At 38.3% G+C, this 21,970-nt stretch overlaps 1 protein-coding gene across 1 annotated transcript in view; it reads right to left on the bottom strand.

The window, feature by feature from the left end:
- Positions 1-21,970, bottom strand: part of DTHD1 (death domain containing 1) — a 62,649-nt gene that overhangs the window by 11,447 nt on the left and 29,232 nt on the right. The window contains exon 8 of the mRNA XM_063108817.1: positions 21,246-21,490. Coding sequence (XP_062964887.1) covers positions 21,246-21,490 — 245 coding nt within the window. The remainder of the gene's footprint in view (positions 1-21,245; positions 21,491-21,970) is intronic.

The following is a 21,970-nucleotide window of genomic DNA, read 5'->3' as shown; positions in this document are numbered from 1 at the left end:
TTGACACAGGCCTCTTCAACTAAATAGTAGTTACCATCGCTTAAGTTCACTTATTACATCACAAAAGTAAACTGTGTATTCTCAATCTTTATAATGTATTTAGCTCATATAGAATTCTTAATAGTTTTACATTGTAAACAAGCTAGATGTAGTATTGATCAAAGAAGTAATCTGATACAAAAATTAATTCTAGCATGAAAACTTTGTGCTGTACTTATGGGTTTAACAAAATAAGAGCTTATATCAGTGTCAAGTGAAAATGTATATGTGACCATATTTTTTAATTCCAAACCCATAACAATGATTTGAAATATTATCATCCCCATTTCACAGATGTAACTTCTCCACAGTAACATGGCTAAAATATGGCAAAACTAGTCTTGAAACCCAGGTCTCTCTAAAGGCCTAACTTTGGGGTTTTTTTGTTTGTTTTTGGCAACTGACCAATACAGGGCTCAAACCCTGGACCTTGGTGTTATTAGCACCATGCTCGAACCAACTGAGCTAATACTGCCTCCAGATAATAATATCAACTACTATTTTTTACTAATTATCATGTACCAGAAATTACTCTAAAAACTTATAATACATAAACTTGGCAATATAAAATAATGTAATAAGTACACAGAGTATTACCAGTTATTACCTCATACTTTTTCTTTAAAAATTACTTACTATTTGTTGCCTACATAAATACATTTTTAAAAGAAACCCTTATATTTTAATCATAAATAGAAAAACAATCCCATTTGTATAAATAGAAGAAAACCTTAAAAATAAATACAATTAAAACAAAACAGTGTTATTAAATTCTGTTGCCAGCCAAGATCTCTGAACCTGAGAGCTATTCTCTGTTTGTTAAAAAGCAAGCTTTGCAAGTTTTAGGAATTTGTGAAAACATGTCAACACCAACCTGAGATCTACTCTGAAGATCAAAGAAAGAATTAAAAAGAGAAAAATTATCTCACCATGTAAATGAATTTTAATTAAGGCTAGTAAATGTATTCACCTAAAAAAGATAGATAGATAGATAGATAGATAGATAGATAGATAGATAGATAGATAGATAGATAAGTAAATAAAGCATCCGCAATTCCAAAATGTAGGAAAAAAAATATAACCAAGCATCTCCTTTTATTGGCCAGGAATCCTATCTTTCAGTGTAAACATGTATGGGAAGTATTTTTGTCTTTCATAAATGTTATAGACATAACATTTTAAGGGCATCTGAGTGATGAGTCATCAACAAAAAGTAAGGGACATGAACTCATAAGCTAAGACCTCCTGTTTAAGGGATTGGTGTCATCTCTGCTCTGAAGGTAAGCTAAGAGCTAAGCATTCAAAACCAGGATGATTGAGGAAGCCTGCTTCTGATTCAGGAGCTGGAAAATTCCAGGTAAAAAAGGAAACCACCATCCAAGGCTTCAGCAGCTCTATTCTGAAGCTTGATTTCAGCAAAAGGTATAACCACTCTTCCCAACTGGCTCTTTGAAAGATCTAGATTTGCCAAACACTGGGAAAAGACAAAGGATATAAGAGGCAACATGACATAATGGTAAAAGTGGTGGACATAAAGTAAGCAACGATCTGGCCTTCCCAAGGAACAGGAGGAGATGATAAAGCATAAAAGAGAAATGACTTTGAAGTCTGGGTCCTTATATGGCATCTGTCCTATGCAGTCATGCAAGCTGAGGCAAGCCATTTAAACACTCTCACTATACTCTCTAACTGGGAGACAGAGATGATGGTTCCTCCCTCTGCAGTGTGCTATGAGGGTGGGTAAGATAACATCTGTAAAAAAATGTGGCCTACATCAAGAATTTAACAAATGGTGGCAGAGCCATACAAACCAATGCAATGTGTGGACCTTATTTAGATCCTGGGATTTTTTGTTTGTTTCTTTGCTTTTAATGTTATTGGTTATGCATATTCACAGGGTACAAAGCTGACTATCACCACTTATGCCCAAGATGTGATGGCCAGATCAATACTATCAGCATGGCCCCATCACCACAAATTGCGATTATTCTCCATGTCCCCTACCCAATTAATCCCCAACCTCCCTTCCCTTCCCCACTTTCCCCCCTCCCCACCCCACCACTCCACAACCCTGGGTATGCTCGCTCTCTCTGCAAGTCCAACACACCACTGTGGTCTTTCTTTCCTCCCTTCTTTCTCTCTTAGCTCCCATTTATGAGTGAGGACATGCAGTATGGACCCTGTTTTTGATCATGTTTTATTTTTTTTTTAAGTCCTTACCTCTTAGAGAAGCATTCTGAAGTATTTACAAGTAAGTGATATATCTATGAGTTGCTTTAAAACATTTCAATAGCAGCAAAAGCCACAAGGGTATTGGATGAAACAAGCGTGGCAGAAAATGATGGGAGATAAGTCCATGCAGGTTAATTATATGTTTTCTCTACTTTTGTGTGCATTTAAGTATTTCCACATGCATAAACACACAAAAGGTTTTTGAAATAAATGACTTAAAAGGCGGCAGCATCAGCAAGTATCCTGTTGTCATCATGGACATTCTTATAATTGCAGTCAGTATAGCACTTCATGAAGGTCTAGGCAGAAGTGCTTCCCCTCACAATAAAAGGAAATGCCTCTATGTAGAGAGGTCTAGAGACCAGCATAAACCCACAGAGAAGTAAGATTACTGTGGAACAAAATAAGAACATGTTTTAGAACAAGAAGAGCTGACCTAGAGTGGTTTTGCTTGAAGATAAATCTAGAAATTAGGTTTCGGAATGATATCAGGCTGTTAGCAATCCTGGAAGCAATGCAAGCCTATATCTTTATTTAGCTCAAATTTTTTGTTTCAAATCTATGTATATTTTTATGAAACCAACTTTTTTTTAGCAAGGAAAATGAATCATCAATTCATAACAATAGTTTAAAATGTAAGCAAAATGTTACTTGTCACAATTTTGTATATATAGCAGAAATTATTTTATAAGAAGATATGTCACAAATATTAACTCAAAAATAAAGAGAAAAACCAGATTAACCAATTTTAATATGCAAACTAAATATTAAATTCTCTCTCTAAATCTTATTTGCATGAGTTTTCAAATTTTTAATTTTTTTATGGAAACAATTCATCATTCATATTTATGGGAAAGACAGTTGACTGTCAGTATTTGTGTACAATATATGATGATCAAATCGGTATTATTAGCATGTTCATCATTACAAAATGTAATTGTTCTTTGTTTCCATTACCCACTTTCTCCCTAAGCCCCCTCACCCGCCCCCTTTCCCACCTTTAGTAACCATAGTTCTGTTCTCGCCTTCTGAAAGTTCAACGTATTATTGTGGTTGTTGTGAAACCACCTTTTCATCTTGTTTTTTCATTATTTTTTCAATTGCTTGCTTCTTATGAAATCACTCTTGTTAAGGCTTCAGTCTGATTATGGTTGAGTTAAGAGCAAGGTATTAAATATCTCTCAGTTTTAAAGAATTCAGTCACAAAAGGTGACAGCTTTAGGCCCCTGGTAACCAGAAGGATCAATTCAAGAAACCCCAAAGGATCTAAGGAGGTGAAATGAATAGAAAATAGGGGTATCCAGGGATGGCTGCTGATACAAAATAAGCAACGATCTGGAAAACTCAGAAAATACATATGGAATATATATAGATGCAGTAAAGAAAAGTTGTCAAAAAGTCTGGAATAGATCAAGCTGATTTCTAAATTAATGTCTCTAGTTTCATTTTTTTAATCTATCAAATGGGCAAAGCAGAAGATATACCAGATGAGATCACAGTGGGGATTAAATGACATATATATACTCATATAAAGCACTTCAAACACACCCGGCATTTGGCAAACACTCCGTATATGTTAAGTAATGTTGATATGCTTAAAACTTTGCTTAATATTCCAAGTACTTCCGGCAAAAATAGATGACTTTGACCCATAAATGCAGCCCTGCAGGAGTGGCTATTAATTTTTAAAGCAGCTCAACAGATCAAAGACAGATACACAACATTGTTAGAACTTGCATTAATTTTAACTTCCTCTTTACTGTTCCACTTTTAGATTAATCCCAGCAGGTTTTGTCAATCCAGAAAACCTGTTAAGGAGTTTTCAAGATGGCGGCGGCTGCGGCGGCTGGTGCGGAGTAGCTGAGGTGGAAAAGGTGGCCACTGGGCCTCAGGCAGCCGGGAAACTTGTGGACCTTCCTCTGGCCATCTCTTAAGGGAGGACTGCTGCTGCTGACCGGTCGTGGGGGCTCAACGCCACTTTGCCCCCGGCAGGAGAGGCTGCCTCATTTACAGGCAACAGCTTTGAAGTGTGGAGCAGGAAAAGAACTGTTTCTTAGCTGCAAAAGCGAGTCTTGAAACAGGGAACACGGCGCCAGGGCTGCTGTGGATGCAGCCAGGATCCCGGAGGCTGGGGCCGCACTGAAGGCGGCCAGCTGCCCTATTCAGGATTCGAGGTTTCAGGCCGGCATTAAAGAAGATTCCTGGGAGTGCCCGAGCGGCGCCGCGACTGAACAGCCCGAGGCGGCAGCGCCGAGAACACGGAAGGCAACAAACCAGAGACAGAGCGAGCGCCCGACCTGGCACAGCACTGTGAGTGATCCCTGGCACAGCTCTGTTCGGGGGGTGGATGCCCACGCGGCTTCCGCCTGCACCACCAGGCCACTCACTGCCCCGGTGCTGCCTCCATTTTCCCAGGTGCGGGCAGCTCCGCCCTGCTCGGCCATCACTGAGCCCATTTGCTTGGCCTGGCGCGGGGCTTTCCGGACCCTGCGGGCCGGCCTCCTCTCCCACTCCCTCCGCGGTTCTCTGGCGGGGCTGGGGGTGTGGGGCGTCCCGACCAGTGTTGGGAGGGCTAGGAAGTACGGGCGGGCCGACTGTCACCCCACCACACCCTGGACTCCGGCCCCGGTAAACTTTCTGTTACTGGGAGGCAGATACCATCTCTGCGACCACCAGTTTGGAAAAAAGCCTAACGAATTTCTGGTTGGGAATAGTGTGGTAGGAGAGTTCCCAGGTCCGCTTGAACCTGCCGGAGAGCAGGCTGCAGGCGGGCACTAGACTCGGTTTATACCGGGGGGATACAAAGGTGAACAAGACCCGAGAAAGATCTACACAGTGCTACAAAGGCACCCAGAGAGACCGGTCGTCTGTGCCTAGCAGAAACCTGGTAGACTTCCTGGGTGAGGCGGTGCTGAGCAGGGTCTTGAAGGCCCAGCTGATAGACGAGGGGTGCAGAAGACACGCCCCAGCCCAGCACAGTGTGCACAGAGGGGGGAGACGTGCGGCCAGGGAGGCGGAGACTCGACAGAAACCACACACCCGGTGGGGTCGCCACTGCACGATCTAACAGCCTGGGCCAGAGCACACGGAACCGGGAGAAGTCCTGTACAGAAGGTGAAAGCTCAACAGAGATCACACACCCTGTGGTACGTGATCCACCAGCCCAGCAGAGTACAAGCTGACCAGAAAGGTGGATCCCCGGAGAAGCCCAAGACCCGAGGCAACCACACACACAAGACACTAGAGGCCAACTGAGCAGTCACGGCGGGAGCCATACCAAATTGGCAACCACAGCAACATCCTAGTTAGTCATTAGTCTCAAACCGGTGGACTGTGAAACCCCCTGCCACAATGAATAAACACCAAAAAAAAGACCCCAGAAATACAAAAAATCAAGAAAGTACACCACCAAAAGTTAATAAATCTCATACTCTAGATCCTATAGAACAAGAAGCCCTTGAAATAACTGACAAGGAATTTCGAGTGATAATTCTAAGGAAACTGAATGAGATACAAGAAAACTCAGCTAGACATCATGATGAAATGAGGAAAAGTATACAGGATCTGAAAGAGGAAATATACAAGGAAATCAATGTCCTGAAAAAAAATGTAGCAGAACTTGCTGAACTGAAGAAGTTATTCAGCGAAATAAAAAACACAACGGAGAGTTTAACCAGCAGGCTTGTCGAAGTTGAAGAGAGAACCTCTGAACTTGAAGATGGGCTGTTTGAAATAACACAAGCAGACAAAAAGAAAGAAAAAAGAATCAAGGACATGGAAGAAAATCTGAGAGAGATATCAGACAACCTCAAGCGCTCAAATATCCGAGTCATGGGTATTCCAGAAGGGGAGGAAAATGGAGATTCCATTGAAAACATATTCAACAAAATAGTGGCAGAAAACTTCCCAGGTATAGGAAAAATCACAGATCTTCAGATCCAGGAAGCTCAACGATCTCCAAACGTATTCAACCCAAAAAGGCCTTCTCCAAGACATGTCATAGTCAAATTGGCAAAACTCAGAGACAAAGAGAGAATCTTAAAAGCTGCAAGAGAGAAGCGTCAAATCACCTATAAGGGAGCCCCAATCAGGTTAACATCAGACTTTTCATCACAAACCCTAAAAGCTAGAAAGGAATGGGATGATATATTCAAAATACTAAAAGACAAAGATTGCCAGCCAAGAATACTCTACCCTGCAAGGCTATCCTTCCGAAATGAGGGGCAAATAGTATATTTCTCAGACAAACAAAAACTGCGGGAGTTCACTACCACAAGACCACCCTTACAAGAAATCCTCAAGGGAGTACTGGGTTTGGTTCCTGAAAAATAACTACCACTGCCATAAAAACCTAAGAAAAATCTAAACCCGCTAGTGCAATAAAAATGGCATTCATGAAGAGAAAACAAGCTAACAAAAACACTATCTACAACCTAAGGAACCAACAAACAAAGAAACCAAACAGTAAATCAGAAAGCAAGGAACAAAAGACACCTAAGACAACCAAACAACCAATAAAATGCTAGGAATAAATCAACACCTTTCAATAACAACTCTTAATGTTAAAGGCTTAAATTCCCCAATTAAAAGACACAGACTGGCTGGCTGGATCAAAAAGCAGGACCCAACTATATGCTGCCTACAAGAGACCCACCTCACCCATAAAGATTCACACAGACTAAGAGTGAAAGGATGGAAAAAGATTTACCATGCAAACAGAAAAGAAAAATGAGCTGGAGTGGCTATTCTTATATCTGACAAAATAGACTTTAAACTAAAAACCATAAAAAGAGACAATGAGGGACACTACTTAATGATAAAAGGACTGATCCATCAAGAAGACATAACAATCATAAATATGTACGCACCCAATGTTGGATCAGCCAGATTTATAAAACAAACTCTATTAGACCTAAAGAAGGAAATAGACACTAATACCATAATAGCAGGGGACCTGAACACTCCACTGTCAATATTAGACAGATCATCTAGGCAAAGAATCAGTAGAGAAACACAAGATCTAAACAAGACTCTAGACCAATTGGAATTGGCAGATATCTACAGAACATTCCACCCAACAACCTCAGAATATTCATTCTTCTCAGCAGCACATGGATCATTCTCCAGGATAGATGACATATTAGGTCACAAATCAAGTCTCAATAAATTCAAAAAAATTGGAATTATCCCATGTATCTTCTCAGACCACAATGGATTAAAACTAGAAATTAATAACAAACAAAACTCTGGAAACTATACAAACACATGGAAATTAAACAGCATTCTACTTAATGACATATGGGTCCAAGAAGAAATCAAGCAGGAAATCAAAAAGTTTATTGAAACTAATGAAAACAATGATACATCATACCAAAACCTGTGGGATACTGCAAAAGCAGTATTGAGGGGAAAATTTATTGCATTAAATGCTCACTTCAGAAGAATGGAAAGATGGCAAGTGAACAACCTAACACTTCACCTTAAAGAACTAGAAAAACAAGAACAATCCAATCCTAAAGTTAGCAGACGGAAAGAAATCATTAAGATCAGAGCAGAACTGAATGAAATTGAAAACCAAAAAACAATTCAAAAGATCAACGAATCAAAAAGTTGGTTTTTTGAAAAGATAAATAAAATTGACAAACCATTAGCATGGCTAACAAAAAAAAGAAGAGAGAAGACTCAAATAACAAAAATTAGAAATGAAAAAGGCGATATTACAACTGATTCATCTGAAATACAAGGAATCATTCGAGACTACTATAAACAACTATACGCCAAGAAATTTGAAAATCTGGAGGAAATGGATAAATTTCTGGACACACACAAGCTCCCAAAACTGAACCGTGAAGACGTAGAAAATTTGAACAGACCAATAACAATAAAGGAGATTGAAGCTGTTATCAGAAGGCTCCCAACAAAGAAAAGCCCAGGACCAGATGGATTCACAGCAGAATTTTACCAAACATTCAAAGAGGAATTGACACCAATTCTTTACAAACTATTCCAAAAGATTGAAACGGACGCAAATCTCCCAAACTCATTCTATGAAGCAAACATCATCCTGATACCAAAACCAGGTAAAGATATAACCAAAAAAGAAAACTACAGGCCGATATCCTTGATGAATATAGATGCAAAAATCCTCACTAAAATACTAGCAAACAGAATACAGCAACACATACGAAAAATTATTCATCACGATCAAGTGGGATTCATCCCAGGGATGCAAGGTTGGTTCAACATACGCAAATCAATAAATGTGATACACCATATTAATAAACTCAAACACAAGGACCATATGATCATCTCTATAGATGCTGAAAAAGCATTTGATAAAGTTCAGCACTCATTCATGACAAAGACCCTCTATAAGTTAGGTATAGAGGGAAAGTATCTCAACATAATTAAAGCCATATATGACAAACCCACTGCCAATATCATCCTGAATGGGGAAAAGCTGAAAGCTTTTCCTTTAAGAACAGGCACTAGACAAGGATGCCCACTCTCACCACTCCTATTCAACATAGTGTTGGAAGTACTAGCCAGAGCAATCAGAGAAGAGAAGGAAATAAAGGGCATCCAGATTGGAAAAGATGAAGTCAAACTGTCCCTGTTTGCAGATGACATGATCCTATATATCGAACAGCCTAAAACCTCTACAAAAAAACTGTTGGAATTGATAAATGATTTCAGCACAGTAGCAGGATACAAAATCAACACACAAAAATCAGTAGCATTTCTTTTCTCCAATAGTGAACATGCAGAAGGAGAAATCAAGAAAGCTTGCCCATTTACAATAGCCACCAAAAAAATAAAATACTTAGGAATAGAGTTAACCAAGGAGGTGAAAAATCTCTATAATGAGAACTACAAACCACTGCTGAGAGAAATTAGAGAGGATACAAGAAGATGGAAAGATATTCCATGCTCTTGGATTGGAAGAATCAACATAGTGAAAATGTCCATACTACCCAAAGTGATATACAAATTCAATGCAATCCCCATCAAAATTCCAAAGACATTTTTCTCAGAAATGGAAAAAACTATTCAGACATTTATATGGAACAATAAAAGACCACGAATAGCCAAAGCAATGCTCAGCAAAAAAAATAAAGCTGGAGGCATAACACTACCTGACTTTAAGCTATACTACAAAGCTATAATAACCAAAACAGTATGGTACTGGCATAAAAACAGACACACTGACCAATGGAATAGAATAGAGAATCCAGAAATCAACCCACACACTTACTTCCATCTGATCTTTGACAAAGGCACCAAGCCTATTCACTGGGGAAGGGACTGCCTCTTCAGCAAGTGGTGCTGGGATAACTGGATATCGATATGCAGGAGAATGAAACTAGATCCATACCTCTCACCGTATACTAAAATCAACTCAAAATGGATTAAGGATTTAAATATACACCCTGAGACAATAAAACTTCTTAAAGAATACATAGGAGAAACACTTCAGGAAATAGGACTGGGCACAGACTTCATGAATACGACCCCAAAAGCACGGGCAACCAAAGGAAAAATAAACAAATGGGATTATATCAAACTAAAAAGCTTCTGCACAGCAAAAGAAACAATTAAAAGAGTTAAAAGACAACCAACAGAGTGGGAGAAAATATTTGCAAAATATACATCTGACAAAGGATTAATATCCAGAATATATAAGGAACTCAAACAACTTTACAAGAAGAAAACAAGTAACCCAATTAAAAAATGGGCAAAAGAGCTAAGTAGGCATTTCTCTAAGGAAGATATCCAAATGGCCAACAGACATATGAAAAAATGCTCAACATCACTCAGCATCCGGGAAATGCAAATCAAAACCACATTGAGATACCATCTAACCCCAGTTAGGATGGCTAAAATCCAAAAGACTATGAACGATAAATGCTGGCGAGGCTGCGGAGAAAAAGGAACTCTCATACATTGTTGGTGGGACTGCAAAATGGTGCAGCCTCTATGGAAAATGGTATGGAGGTTCCTTAAACAATTGCAAATAGATCTACCATACGACCCAGCCATCCCACTGTTGGGAATATACCCAGAGGAATGGAAATCATCAAGTCGAAGGTATACCTGTTCCCCAATGTTCATCGCAGCACTCTTTACAATAGCCAAGAGTTGGAACCAGCCCAAATGCCCATCATCAGATGAGTGGATACGGAAAATGTGGTACATCTACACAATGGAATACTACTCAGCTATAAAAACGAATGAAATACTGCCATTTGCAACAACATGGATGGACCTTGAGAGAATTATATTAAGTGAAACAAGTCAGACACAGAAAGAGAAATTCCACATGTTCTCACTTATTGGTGGGAGCTAAAAATTAATATATAAATTCACACACACACACACACAAACCGGGGGGGGGGGAAGAAGATATAACAACCACAATTATTTGAAGTTGATACAACAAGCAAACAGAAAGGACATTGTTGGGGGGGAGGGGGGGAGGGAGAAGGGAGGGAGGTTTTGGTGATGGGGAGCAATAATCAGCTACAATGTATATCGACAAAATAAAATTTAAAAAAAAAAAAAAAAAAAAAAAAAGAAAACCTGTTAAGGTGCCTATTTAACTCTGAGCATAATTTTTTCTAGAATATCCTCATATATTATTTTTAAATTTCTTGTGTTTTTTGTTGTTTTGTTTTGGTTTGGGGTTTTTGCCTTATAACAAACAGAAAGAGTGATATGAATGTTGCCAGGAAAGGTCTGGAGAGCCACAAACATCCTCCTGCCAGGTCTTGCCACAGTGTGTGTAATTCCCACATTAGTCAAGGCATGAAAGGCTCCCGCTACATGTAACTGTTAGCTGGGAGGGAAACAGGTAATGCTTTTGTCAGCTCTTAAGGCTCCACCTTCGATTGCTTTATCAATTTACCCAGAATGCATTCATGTATTTAGTAAATAGTTCAACAAAACATTGCTGAATGCATCCTAGGAGAGGAGATTATGAGATTGAATGAGCTATGCTCCCAGCCCTGAGAAACTCAGTCACAAAAGGACACAGTAGATATAATGGTAAAGAGTGCTGCCACTGGAATCAAATACACTTGGATTGAAACAGTAGCTTTGCCATTCTCTAGCTATTTCCCGTGGACAACTTCTCTGTGCCTCGGTTTCTTCAACCACCCAACTTTTCAGTAAATGAATTAATATGTGTAAATGCTTTATCAAGTTACTAGCAGGAAATAATGAGCATCAGATATTTGTATTATTACCATTATTATTACATAAATAAAATTATAACAGACTACATGTTAATATGTATTCAAAGTGCTTTGGTTATAACACAGTGCAGTGCCTAATTCTGCCTGGGAACTTTAAAGGCTTCCTCTAAAGAGCTGATAATAGAGCTGTGTGGAGTTGATGCTGTCACAAGCACAGCTGTGGGAAGAGGCTCTGGGGCAGTTATGACTGTAACGTGTAAGAGAAATGAGACCTTAAGTGGAACTGGAGCAAAAGATGTTAGCTGGATAAATGTAATAGGAAAACGTTGTGGCAGTAAGCTGTAGGGGTTCGTGAAGGGCCTTATATGCCAAGGTAACTGGCTTGAACTTTGGCCAATAGACATTCACTGCCAATGGAGAAGTTTTAGCAGAAGAATGATAAAATCATACTTGTTTTTCAGAAAAACCACCTTGTTGGTTGTGTGGAAGATAGCTTAAAATAGAAAAGAGGGCTGATGATAGGTCTCCAAGGAAAAAGTTGCAATCATCTATTGAATAGGGCAATATTAGGGGGACCAGAGAAAAAGCACGGCTTTAATAACACTTCCAAAGTAAAGTCAATAAAACACTTCATTGTGTCACAGGACAATAGCTCAAACTAGCGTCCTGAGAGTCACCTAGGAAGCACCTTCACAACTTTCTCTACCTTCCAATGTCTTTCTGCCTCTCAACCCCGAACACATTCACTCTCTCACCAAGTCCTGTGGATCCCAAATCCTAAATCTTTCTCCACTCTGTTCCCTTCTTGCCATCCTGACTGCATGATCTTGCATCAGGCCATCACCATCTCTTCCACGGACTATTTTATTAGTTCTTTGTTTTACTGTTGCTATGCTCATCTCTTCCTAATTTATCCTTATAGGTGATATTGCTCACAAAATTAGATCATATCATCCTCTTGATTAAAATTTTCCAATGGCTTATCACTGCTTATGTTGTAAAAGATAAACTTAATTATAAACTAACTAGACAACCTACTTCTCCATCCTCAATTACGGCCATACCCATTCCAAGAATACCAGTCATTGAGAGATTTATTTGATTACTCAGATGCTAAGCGTCTCTACTGTGACTCTCTACCTTGCCCGTGAAGTATATGTCATAAAGTCATTCTCATTATTTTGATGAGTTTTGACAGAAGGTCCCACTCACAACAATTACAGAGACATTTGATTGACCTAGATAAGGCATTCAAATCCCTCAGTAATCTTTCCCCCAACTTATCTGCAATATGACTTTTCCAAATTGTCCACTCAAGCCACACAGGTGTAATGATCGTTCTTCCTGAAACCACACCTGTGCTTTGCCACTTCAGGGTTTCTGCTCGTGCCATCCCTCTGGTGTGGAAGTCATTGTCTCTTTCTCTCCTTCTCTCCTGATCCTAAACATTCTCTACATCCATCTTGCTCTGTGAAGCATCCCCAGCTCAACTCAGCCCACAGGAATCACTCTCTTCTCTGAAATGCCCTCACACTAACCATGTTGGCCATTCATTTTCAATTAATGATCAGCTCCTGCCTTTAGATGTTGCTGCATTGTTGTAGGTGATTATTACTTATCTCTTGCATTGTTTTATAACTTTCATAGTGTTTATGCTTTATTCCTGCACTACACTGTAATTTCCTGGAAAGCTAGAATTTTGACCTGTATTACTATTATCATTATTTTTAGGCCCTACACAATATCTCATATTTTAGGCCCTTACTTTGTTTTTGTTCATTGACGTGTTGACTAATACAACTCCAGAAAGAAAAACAAAAACAGCTGGAGTTCATGAACTAGAAAATCATTTAAATGAAGGAGCATTATTTTTTACTTATTAAATGATACAATTTGAAGGGAATAAATGCAAACACATCCATTATTTATTAAACTATTAAATTTTCTCAAACAAGCAAGAATATACCTGCTTCCTTCATAAAATAAAAATTATTGAAAGCTGTATGACAATGTAGTGCTCAATTCCTGGTTTAGTTATGCTGCCCTCTTAGCAGAGAAGACCTTCCCTTTTATGGACGAGGGTGGTGGGAAGAAGGAGGGGGAGAGATAAGTGGGGAGAGTAGGGGGAGCAGGAGAAGGGGCGAAAGGGGAGGAGGAGGAGAAGAGATGGGGGAGAAGAGCAGAGGGGAGAAGAATCTAAGGGAATACAAGAAAATAAGGGAAGGGGAAGATAAAGAGGAAGGCGATGGGCATAGGGTAAGAAGCGTAAATTCTGCTGATTAAACTGGTGGGCAAAGCACTTTCCAAGAAAAGAATACAGGATCCTCTTTCGGACTAAACCAGCTTTGTTCATTTTTCTGCTAAATCTCTCTTCGTGACATGATCACATCTGTATCTTTGCAGGCCATTCTGATGGCTTGTGGGCCCGTGAGACTGCGAGCATGTGGGCGTGTGGAGGGAGGGGTGAGGAAAGCCAGAATGGGGACACTGGCAAGAATGAGGTTTGGAAAAACTTTCCCAGGTTAAGAAAAGTAACATAAGATCTCTACTCACGGAGATTCCCGTGACTTTCTTCTGTAATTGAAAGGGGGTTGGACATGAAGCAACACACATGTGATTGAAATTAACTGTAGTGTAGAAAGCATGAAACTAAGTTACAGAAAATTTAAAAATCACCCTAAATTCACTATTCCCACAAAAACAGCAGCAGCAAAAACAAACCAAAACACTCCTGATTTCTCTTACAGGGTATTTTTTTTTTTTAAGCATGGCTTTTTCTAATCTTCTTTCTTAATAGCTAGAAATAGGGTAATAAGTTCCATTTTATTCTTTTTTTTTTTTTTTTTTTTTTTTTTTTTTTTTTTTTTTTTTTAAGATGTCCGGTAAGGGGATCTTAACCCTTGACTTGTTGCTGTCAGCACCACGCTCTCCCAAGTGAGCCACGGGCCGGCCCCTGCTCCATTTTATTCTTGAACACTGATATAATTTTTTAAAGTTATGGCAACTAAAAGGATTAAGTAGAACTGAAGTGCCTGTGGATGTAAACATTTTCAATAGCTCTGAATTTTCTCACTTATTTAGTCAAGATTGCTTTCGTATTTTGTGTTGTTAGAAAAAAATATCATATGGGGGAAAAAATCATCCCTAGCAGGGCAGAGAAATGGTAGTGAGAGTCCTAAGTTGTAAGAAAGTGATGATTCTGATGAACTGAGTCCCACACTAGCATCCGCATGCTTCTTCTGCCGCAGCAAGTAGTAAGTATTGAAGCAGTATCATGATTTACTAGAAATCACATGTCATAAGTTCAGCTTAAAACAAAAAAGGAAGTTCAGGCTAAGCGAATCTTGGGTCAACAGATGGCTTATGTTAGTATGTAGGTTAGGTGTTACTGAGAAACTTCAGCCTCGAGTAGACAGACTACACCCATCAGATCTGCAGCTTTTCTTTCCTTCAAAGCAAAACCTCCAAGCAAAACCTCCAAGCAGGTGGGAAGAGTAAACAGCAGTCACAACCCAAGCTGGTGCAAATAAACAAATAGCAGACAGTCACCTATCTGGCATGATTTCAGAAGCACATGCACACACACAAAACATTCTCTCACTTCCTTCCACTTAAAAAATCATTGAGAGTTTTTTGAAACTTGCCTTGTTTCTGCCAAAGTACAAATACCCATAGTATGAACTGAATTTACTTGATCACTTTGTAGAAGGAGAAAATCTCAGGCACAATGTAGGAAAGATTTAGAGGCAAATCATTGTTCTTTTTAACCATATATTTTCATATATACTGTTTATGTCACCATTTTCAAGAGATTGTATTGAAAATGAAGTATCCCCATCTTTCAGACCTCACCTTCCTGTAGCCCTCATGTGTGCACTAGCCATGATGGCTTTCCTTCTAGTCCTTGATGTGAAGCTCATGCCCATCACAGAGTCTTGGTACTTCCCGTTTCCTTCACTTTTATGCTCTCCTGGCCTATAAGCAGATGGGCTTCTGGTCACTGGTTGCTCCTCAGCCCAGAATTCACCTCCACAGTTAGGTCTTCCCTGGCCACCCCACCTGCAAGTGCACACCACCAATTCTGTCCATCCTCCGACGCTAATTTTTTTCCTTCCTTGGCACTTCCCACTTTCCTCCTCACACTTTTGGTATTTAATATGCAAGCTCTACTTATGAATTCACTCATTCATTCAACAAACATTTATTGAGCATCTCACATACAACAGGCAATGTTCTAGGTACCTGCGATTTGGCAGTGAATGAAACACAAAGTTCCCCACCTTCACAGAGGTTATATCCTAGTGGTGGGGTAGAAGGTGTTCCTATGATAAACATAATAAGTGAGGAAATACATATTAGAAGGCAGCAATGCTTTAAAGGAAAGAAAAAGCCAGGGCAGGTTAAGGACGAACAGGAGTGTCAGTTTGTGGGGGTAGAAGCAGATTGCCATATTTAATAGAATCAGGGTAGACCTCCAAGAGAAGGTGGAATTTGAGAAAAGAACTGAAAGATGTTAAGGGTGTTAGGCATGCAGGTATCTGATAGAAGAACATTCCAGGCAGGAGTAAATCACTAACACAAAGACCTAAAGCAGAAGTATGCATAACATGTTACAGGAACAGCAAGAACATCATCATGGTTAGAGCTGAAAAAGTGAAGAAGAGAGGAGAGGAGAGAAGATCCTAGAGTCAGTGGGGGCCAAGTGCATATAGATCCTTTTACTCTGAGTGAAACCAAGAGCATGGAGGGCTTGGAGCAGAGACATGGGATGATTTGACTAACGGTTTAAAGGACAACTCTGCCCTCTGAGTTGAAACCAGACTACAGAGAAGCAAGGTAAGGATAAGGCCGTACATACAGGAACATCATTGCATGTTGGGCCCTTGTAATATAGTAAGTGTTTGCTGAATGAATAATATATGAATGAATGAAATATGGAGGCTGAAAAATAAAAGGCACAGAGATCCTCACAAGGATGAAGTAAAAAGTGATATGTCTTCATATCTTTGGGACTCAGACATACTACAAATCACATCTTGGAATTATGTGTGTATGAATGTGTGTCTATGTCTATGCATATAAATACATATAAATATTTACTGCTTGTCCTTTGTGTGTAAAGCACTTTTAATTTTGACAAATACCTTCACCTAATTCATGCTACATGTATAAATGTATGCATAATGTCATGTTCATTAATGCCAAGCTACTATGATAAGGCTACTTTCATTTCCTTGAAAAGTAGCACATTTTCATAATGCTTAACCGAGGTGGGTTTTTTTAAATTCTGAGCTTTATGGAAGAAGTCTGTTCTCCAGAATAAAGGTCATGGTTTCAATTCCCATTTAGGCATGCTAGCTTTAAAAAAGGAAAAAAAGTTTCCACAGCCACAGATTCTTTCTCTACCCTGTCAAACTTACTTGTGAAGACTTTGGGCACGAGAAAGGGCTACGAGAGTAAATCTAGAAAGCCCTATACAAATTTATCTCGGAGAAAAAGAAAGGACAGATGGCATATTGGTGGTAGACTCATCTATGAAAGGCAGCAGGCATTTAAATTTTTTTATTTTTAAACGTGCCAACATAGTTTCAATATTATCAATTTCAAGGCTGGGCAATTTTAAGCTTTGCAAAAATTATCTCATTCATCTGGTCATTCACAGATATTTATCAAGCACTTACTATCTTCCTGGCACTGGCAATACAAAGTTGAGCAGGACAGTATATTCACCTGTACAATCTAATGCCTATATTCTCAACTGGGGTGATATCACTATCAATGAGGAAAAATTTGTTTTTGGTTGAAACGAAAAAGCTTACTCTTTTCACATATAAAACACAGATATACGTGCAGTACATAAACAGACACACAGTATATCTGGGTTAATAACATTTCATGGAGAGAGATGATTAGGAAAAATGTTTAAAAAGACTCCGTAGGAGGGCAATAACAGCCACAACAAGGTTGAGAAGCACTTGTCTATTGGCAAGGAAATAAACAAATGATTATAAAGAAATATGGTAACTACAGAGATAGGGAAAGTGCAGAATGTTTTGGCTCTACATACCAGGAGCACCTAACTTGGTATGAAGGGGAGTCAAGAAGGCTTCCTGGCAGAGGCCACACTTAAGCAGAGATGTAAAGGATCAATCACCAGTTTCCTATAAAATGAGAACAATGCTAATGCCTAATAGGATTTTTGAGCATTTAATGATGCAATGCATGTAGAGCACTTGAAAGACTTTGGTATATTAGAAATTATTACAATAGTTGTTATACAGGCTGTGAATTCCTGCTGAGATAGGCCTACCACCCCGCTCAATGCATTTCATTTCCTCACTGTAACTGTAACTTGCTTTTTCTCTTCATTTCCAGTGGCCGAATTCCTACCAACTTACAAAGCTCAGATAAAATGCCATAATCACCACAAAGTTTCTACTGGTTTTAACTTCTAGAAAAGCCATTTTCCTCCTCTAAACAACAATTAGTACATTGTTTAGACTATTAATCAGTTACTATCTTATAAGGTAATTTCATGTACCTGTTTTGCATACTCCACTGGATTATAAATTTATTTAAAGAAGTACTAGCCCGTAGAAATATAATTGAGACACATATACATAATTTAACATATTCTAGTAGCCACATTAAAAAAATTTTTTTAAAAAGGTGACGTTAATTTTAATAATACATTTTATTTAATTTGATATAACCCAAACATTACAAATTTGCAATGTAATCAATATAAATAAATTATTAATGAGGTAGTTTGTATATTTTCTGCACTGAGTCTTTTCTTTTTTTTTTTTTTTTTTTTTTAATTTTATTTTGTCGATATACATTGTGGCTGATTATTGCTCCCCATCACCAAAACCTCCCTCCCTTCTCCCTCCCCCCCTCCCCCCCAACAATGTCCTTTCTGTTTGCTTGTCATATCAACTTCAAATAATTGTGGTTGTTATATCTTCTTCCCCCCCCCCCCCCGGTTTGTGTGCGTGCGTGTGTGTGTGTGTCTGTGTGTGTGTGTGTGTGTGAATTTATATATTAATTTTTAGCTCCCACCAATAAGTGAGAACATGTGGTATTTCTCTTTCTGTGCCTGACTTGTTTCACTTAATATAATTCTCTCAAGGTCCATCCATGTTGTTGCAAATGGCAGTATTTCATTCGTTTTTATAGCTGAGTAGTATTCCATTGTGTAGATGTACCACATTTTCCGTATCCACTCATCCGATGATGGGCATTTGGGCTGGTTCCAACTCTTGGCTATTGTAAAGAGGGCTGCGATGAACATTGGGAAACAGGTATACCTTCGACTTGATGATTTCCATTCTTCTGGGTATATTCCCAACAGTGGGATAGCTGGGTCGTATGGTAGATCTATCTGCAATTGTTTGAGGAACCTCCATACCATTTTCCATAGAGGCTGCACCATTTTGCAGTCCCACCAACAATGTATGAGAGTTCCTTTTTCTCCGCAACCTCGCCAGCATTTATCATTCAGAGTCTTTTGGATTTTAGCCATCCTAACTGGGGTTAGATGGTATCTCAATGTGGTTTTGATTTGCATTTCCCGGATGCTGAGTGATGTTGAGCATTTTTTCATATGTCTGTTGGCCATTTGGATATCTTCCTTAGAGAAATGCCTACTTAGCTCTTTTGCCCATTTTTTAATTGGGTTGCTTGTTTTCTTCTTGTACAGTTCTTTGAGTTCCTTATATATTCTGGATATTAATCCTTTGTCAGATGTATATTTTGCAAATATTTTCTCCCACTCTGTTGGTTGTCTTTTAACTCTTTTAATTGTTTCTTTTGCTGTGCAGAAGCTTTTTAGTTTGATATAATCCCATTTGTTTATTTTTCCTTTGGTTGCCCGTGCTTTTGGGGTTGTATTCATGAAGTCTGTGCCCAGTCCTATTTCCTGAAGTGTTTCTCCTATGTTTTCTTTAAGAAGTTTTATTGTTTCAGGGTGTATATTTAAATCCTTAATCCATTTTGAGTTGATTTTAGTATACGGCGAGAGGTATGGATCAAGTTTCATTCTCCTGCATATGGATATCCAGTTGTCCCAGCACCATTTGCTGAAGAGGCAGTCCCTTCGCCACTGAATAGGCTTGATGCCTTTGTCAAAGATCAGCTGACAGTAAGTGTGTGGGTTGATTTCTGGATTCTCTATTCTATTCCATTGGTCAGTGTGTCTGTTTTTATGCCAGTACCATACTGTTTTGGTTATTATAGCTTTGTAGTATAGCTTAAAGTCAGGTAGTGTTATGCCTCCAGCTTTATTTTTTTTGCTCAGCATTGCTTTGGCTATGCGTGGTCTTTTATTGTTCCATATAAATGTCTGGATAGTTTTTTCCATTTCTGAGAAAAATGTCTTTGGAATTTTGATGGGGATTGCATTGAATTTGTATATCACTTTGGGTAGTATGGACATTTTCACTATGTTGATTCTTCCAATCCAAGAGCATGGGATATCTTTCCATCTTCTTGTATCCTCTCTAATTTCTCTCAGCAGTGTTTTGTAGTTCTCATTATAGAGATTTTTCACCTCCTTGGTTAACTCAATTCCTAAGTATTTTATTTTTTTGGTGGCTATTGTAAATGGGCAGAATTTCTTGATTTCTCTTTCTGCATGTTCACTATTGGAGAAAAGAAATGCTACTGATTTTTGAGTGTTGATTTTGTATCCTGCTACTGTCTGCACTGAGTCTTTGAAATCCAGTGTGTATCTCAATTCAGACTAGGCATATTTCAAGAGCTCAGTATGCACATGTTATTGTATTGTTTTGTTTTATTTTGTTTTTGCAGCTGGCCTGTAAAGGGATCTGAATGCTTGACCTTGATGTTATAACATCATGCTCTAACCAACTGAGCTAACCACCCAACCCCAGTATCCACATGTGGCTACCACTCAAGACAATGCAGATTTAGGCCATTTATTATCTTCTATTGGTCTGTATTGATCACGATGGCTAGCATAGCACATTGCCTATTTCAGAAGTTTAATTAATATTGGTTAAGTTAGTCACTTACTTTATTGATTTATTTAAAATCAGTACAAAATCTAATCCCATGGAAAATACATTTCTACTATTCATAATACAAAAAGTAAAAAGACGGAAAAATAATTAAAGAAAAAGAAGTTTGTTCTTTCACAGAGGTGATAAAATGAAATTTTCAGTTATACTTCTTATTAAGAATATAGTTTAGATGTACTAAGTTCTGGATCACTGAAATAAATTGTATATATAGCAATAAAATGTATTTGTGCCTTTGACATGTTTGGAGGAGTAACTCAATTCTACTTTCTGATAAGAGTAAGAATTTTTGATAAGAGTAATTAACTCATGAATCAAACATGCAGGATTTGGTAGGTCTCAGTGAAGATATTTTTATGTCATTTTCCTGTTCACCATGATTTTTCCCTAAAGTAATATGCTCTGAAACGTATTCTATGTTTTCATAAATGATTTCTCAGCTAATCAGGTGCAGTTACAGGAAATGAATAATGTTATTTTCATAGTCATTAATGACATACTATGAGGACCAGATCAACTTGAATTGCTCTTATTAGAAAAGCCGATAAGAAGAAAAAGAAATAGAAATCCTGATATGTGTTACAGCACTGTAAAATTGGGCCTACCTACTCTTTCCTTATCAACTTCATTCTTGCCTCTTCTTTTAACCTTATGCATCCATATGCCTGCAGAACTGATTGTGATAGAGAATTATAAAGAATTAACAAAATATGGTAATTAGGAAAATAAAATAACTCACCTTTGGCAATCTCAATGGTAACTTGCAAATTGGCAACTGATAATGGTTTTCATTAAATATAGGAGATTGATCCAAGTTGGGAACTACCTTTTCTTTAGGTACTTTATAAACTACAATGGTGCCCTTATAATGGGGACAGCTATAGTTTCCAAATTCATCCACCTCTTTGATTTGGAGTTCCAGCCTGGGTTTTCTTTGCAAGTGAAAAATAAGTTTGTAGTCTTTTTCATAGTCCTTCCCATTGCCTAAATAGAAGTAAAATGCATTTGTTACTATTAAGACACATCACTTTGTCTTAATTTTTAAAAATTCAAATGATTGTTTCATTTGTTAAATACAATTTAAGCTTTTTGTGTGTGTTTTGTCAAAACATAACCTGACAAAGCAGCAACTGGCTGAGACCATAGATTACTCATCTGAAAAAGATTTCTCATCTGTAATTGAGCCAGATGCTCTGGCTGCTTCCTTCATTTTCTTTTCTCTTCCATTTTGCTGTAACAAGAAACTATTAGGTATTTAAGTATTTAGAAAATTATTTTCACCCTTCAAGAATTATCTTTTTACTATCTCTTAACTATTCATATCACTATTGTACACTATTATGACCTCAAAATAGACATTCTAGAACTGCACTCTCTTATAACATGTGGCTATTTAAGTTAAGTAAAAATTAATTAACATTATATAGTATTAAAAACTAAACTCCTCAGTCACTCTAACTACAT

The sequence above is a fragment of the Cynocephalus volans genome, chromosome 9 (assembly GCF_027409185.1).
Source record: "Cynocephalus volans isolate mCynVol1 chromosome 9, mCynVol1.pri, whole genome shotgun sequence".
Taxonomy (NCBI): Eukaryota; Metazoa; Chordata; class Mammalia; order Dermoptera; family Cynocephalidae; genus Cynocephalus; species Cynocephalus volans.
This window is presented reverse-complemented; position numbering and strand designations above follow the sequence as displayed.